The 3,112-nt window shown below is 34.9% G+C and overlaps 1 protein-coding gene across 1 annotated transcript; it reads left to right on the forward strand.

The window, feature by feature from the left end:
* Positions 1-277: 277 nt before the first annotated feature.
* Positions 278-2,241, forward strand: LOC107764435 (protein PSK SIMULATOR 1). The gene has a single exon (XM_016582998.2). The coding sequence runs from the start codon at positions 565-567 to the stop codon at positions 1,969-1,971; it is 1,407 nt and encodes a 468-aa protein (XP_016438484.1). The 5' UTR covers positions 278-564; the 3' UTR covers positions 1,972-2,241.
* The last annotated feature ends 871 nt before the right edge of the window (positions 2,242-3,112 follow it).

Raw genomic sequence — 3,112 nt, forward strand, 5'->3', positions numbered from 1 at the left:
GAACTCAGAATGTATCGGAAATAACTTTTTTATCTTTACACGATAAAAATAAAATTTATTTACATATTATTTTCTTCAAACCCTACTAATATAATTATATTGAGTTTGTTATTATTATACCCTCCCTCGTTTTTTTTGTAGAGATAGAAAGAGTAATCAATACCACTCCCATTTGATAGCAAGTGGACATCAACTTGAAAGAGACAAAATACCCTTTTGCTTAGTAAATTAAACCACGCTCTGTCATTGAATGTGGGCTTTTGCAGTATTTTTTTTAATATCATATATCCTCTCCTAATATTCAAAGTAATGTCTGATTTTTTCTTATTAGACTATTCCTAATGGTCACAACATCCCACGAGCCTCAAGCACTTGCTTTTATCTTCTTCTCCAATTATTTCTCCTTCATATCAACTCTTCGTCTCTGTCTCTTTGTTTTTCTCTCAGCTCTTTCTCATTTAACCCATCAATTCTCTCTTACCTCAATCAACAATTTCTAAAACAAATCTACTTCCTCAAAAAACCCAGAAGTTGTTTACTTCTTAACTTAGAATTATATCAGTAATGGCTCTAGAAACATGGTTAATTAAGGTGAAAAAATCTATAGCCCACAGCTTGGATTCAGTAAGAGCCAGTGCGCCACGTGCAAAGCCGGCAGTGATCAAGAAATCCAGCGTTGGAGTTTTAGCATTTGAGATCTCCGGCCTTATGTCAAAACTCCTCCATTTATGGCAATTTTTGTCAGACAAAAATATGATCCGAATTCGCAATGAGTCAATCTGCCTAGAAGGTGTTCGTAAAATTGTCTCAAATGATGACGCCTTTCTTCTCGGCCTTGCCTGTGCAGAGATTGTGGAGAATCTGAGGCTGCTTGCGAAATCTTTGTCAAGAATCAGCAAAAGATGTGAAGATTCCCATCTCAGAAACTTTGATCGCTACTTCAGTGAATTTGCCAACACGGGTCGTGATCCTTACAATTGGGTTCTCAGCTTGAAAGATATGGATTCGAAAATCAAGAAAATGGATCAGTATGTTACCGCCACTGCCCTGCTCCATCGACAAATGGACGAGCTCTCAGTTCTTGAGAACAGTTTAAAGAAAGCTTCGAATTCCCATTTCAAAGATTCTGATATTTCATCAATCAAAGAACAGAAAATCATTGAGCTGCGACAGAAGTTTCTGTGGCAGAAACAAGAAGTTAAGTATCTAAAAGAGAGATCTTTATGGTGTCGTAGCTTTGATACAGTTACATCATTACTTGCTCGATCCATTTTCACTACTCTAGCAAAGATCAAGCTTGTTTTTGGTATCAATCACGGATATCCAAATTCTCTGCCACGTAGTCTATCTGCTTCAGCCACTGTTTATCCTTCAGAAAACCATAACACATGCAATTTTGTCTCTGGTCCATTGGTAAAGCCCCCTGTATTTAATGAGTTTTTCGAGTCAAATACCAAGATGCTTAAACCACCTTCTAGCACTTTAGGTGCAGCTGCACTTGCTTTACATTATGCTAATTTGATCATTGTTATGGAAAAGATGATTAGATCACCACAACTAGTTGGTGTTGATGCTAGAGATGATTTATACTCCATGTTGCCAAATAGTATAAGATCATCATTAAGATCAAGACTAAAAGGAGTCGGGTTTTCGGCTAGTGATCCAGTTCTTGCTGGAGAATGGAAAGATGCACTGCAGAAGATTTTAGGGTGGTTGTCACCTTTGGCACATAATATGATCAAATGGCAAAGTGAAAGGAGCTTTGAACAACAAAATATAATTCCAAAAACTAATGTTCTCTTGCTGCAGGCTTTGTATTTTGCAAATCAGGACAAGACTGAAGCTGCCATTACAGAGCTGTTAGTTGGACTCAACTATATTTGGAGGTTTGAAAGGGAAATGAATGCTAAGGCTTTGTTTGAGTGTACCAACTTCAACAACTTCTTGACTTTGAAGCGTTCAAGTAATTAAACATAGGAATGTTTATTTCTGCCTTCCAATTTTTCTCTTCTTCTCAAGTGAATTTTCGTTATCTTTTTTCGTTTTGTTTCTTTAATTACATAGATATCATTTGAAGGATTGTTAGATGGAAACTCCTTTAAAGATCTGTGAGGGTATGTTTTGTTTTAGCCCAAAATCTGTATATTGTATCATATCAGTTGTAGACTATATAAGATTGAGTCAAAATTTTCAACCCATCAAGATTCTAGTTGTTGTATGAATAATTGCCATTTGCAGGCATGTGAACAGATTCTTGTAGCTGCTATTATTGTGGTAACACATGGAATCGCTGAATTCAGTTTGATTAGATCCTAGCTTACAAATCTGATAAAACATTGATTACTTACATTAGAATTAAAGAATTAGCATAAGAAGTTGGTTGAAGATATGATTGCTAATAGACTAGTGGTCCCTCATTTATGGCGAGTACGATTAAACAACAAACTCCGACTTTGGATGCTTCATGCGTCATATGATATTTTTTTGGTGGGTTAGACTTCAAATTGTGATTACATGTAATTATTCCAACCCCACACATCCTCCAAAAGAAATCGTTTAACTTCTACACACTGATTAAGGGGTGGTTTGGCGGGGTTTATAGGAATAATACTCTTTCCGTTTCAATTTATATGAACCTATTTGACTGTGCACACAATTTAAGAAAAAAGAGAAGACTTTTGAACTTGTGGTGTAAAATGAGGCTCATATATTTTGTGTGGCTATAAATCATTGCATAAAGGTAAATTGTCTTCAAATAAGGAAATGAATCATTCTTTTTGGCACGAACTAAAAAGGAAATAGGTTCACATAAATTGAAACAGATGGAGTATTGAATAATGTGTATTAGTAATGTTAGGATTAGTAATATTGGGATTAGTTATGGTGTAATTATTTTTTATCGACTGTTTGGTTTGGTGTATTAAGAAAACATGCATTGCATAATTTTTTTTAAAATAATTTGTTTACAAAAATACCCTCCAAAAACATTAGAAAGGATTTGGAAAAGGTTTTGAAAGGTAGTTTTGTCTTTATACATGTTTATCCATGTATTATATGTGGTATTGCTAATGCCATATAGTTTGCTATGTATAAGAATAGTACTGAATAGAGA

Source organism: Nicotiana tabacum, chromosome 6, assembly GCF_000715075.1.
Source record: "Nicotiana tabacum cultivar K326 chromosome 6, ASM71507v2, whole genome shotgun sequence".
Classification (NCBI taxonomy): domain Eukaryota; kingdom Viridiplantae; phylum Streptophyta; class Magnoliopsida; order Solanales; family Solanaceae; genus Nicotiana; species Nicotiana tabacum.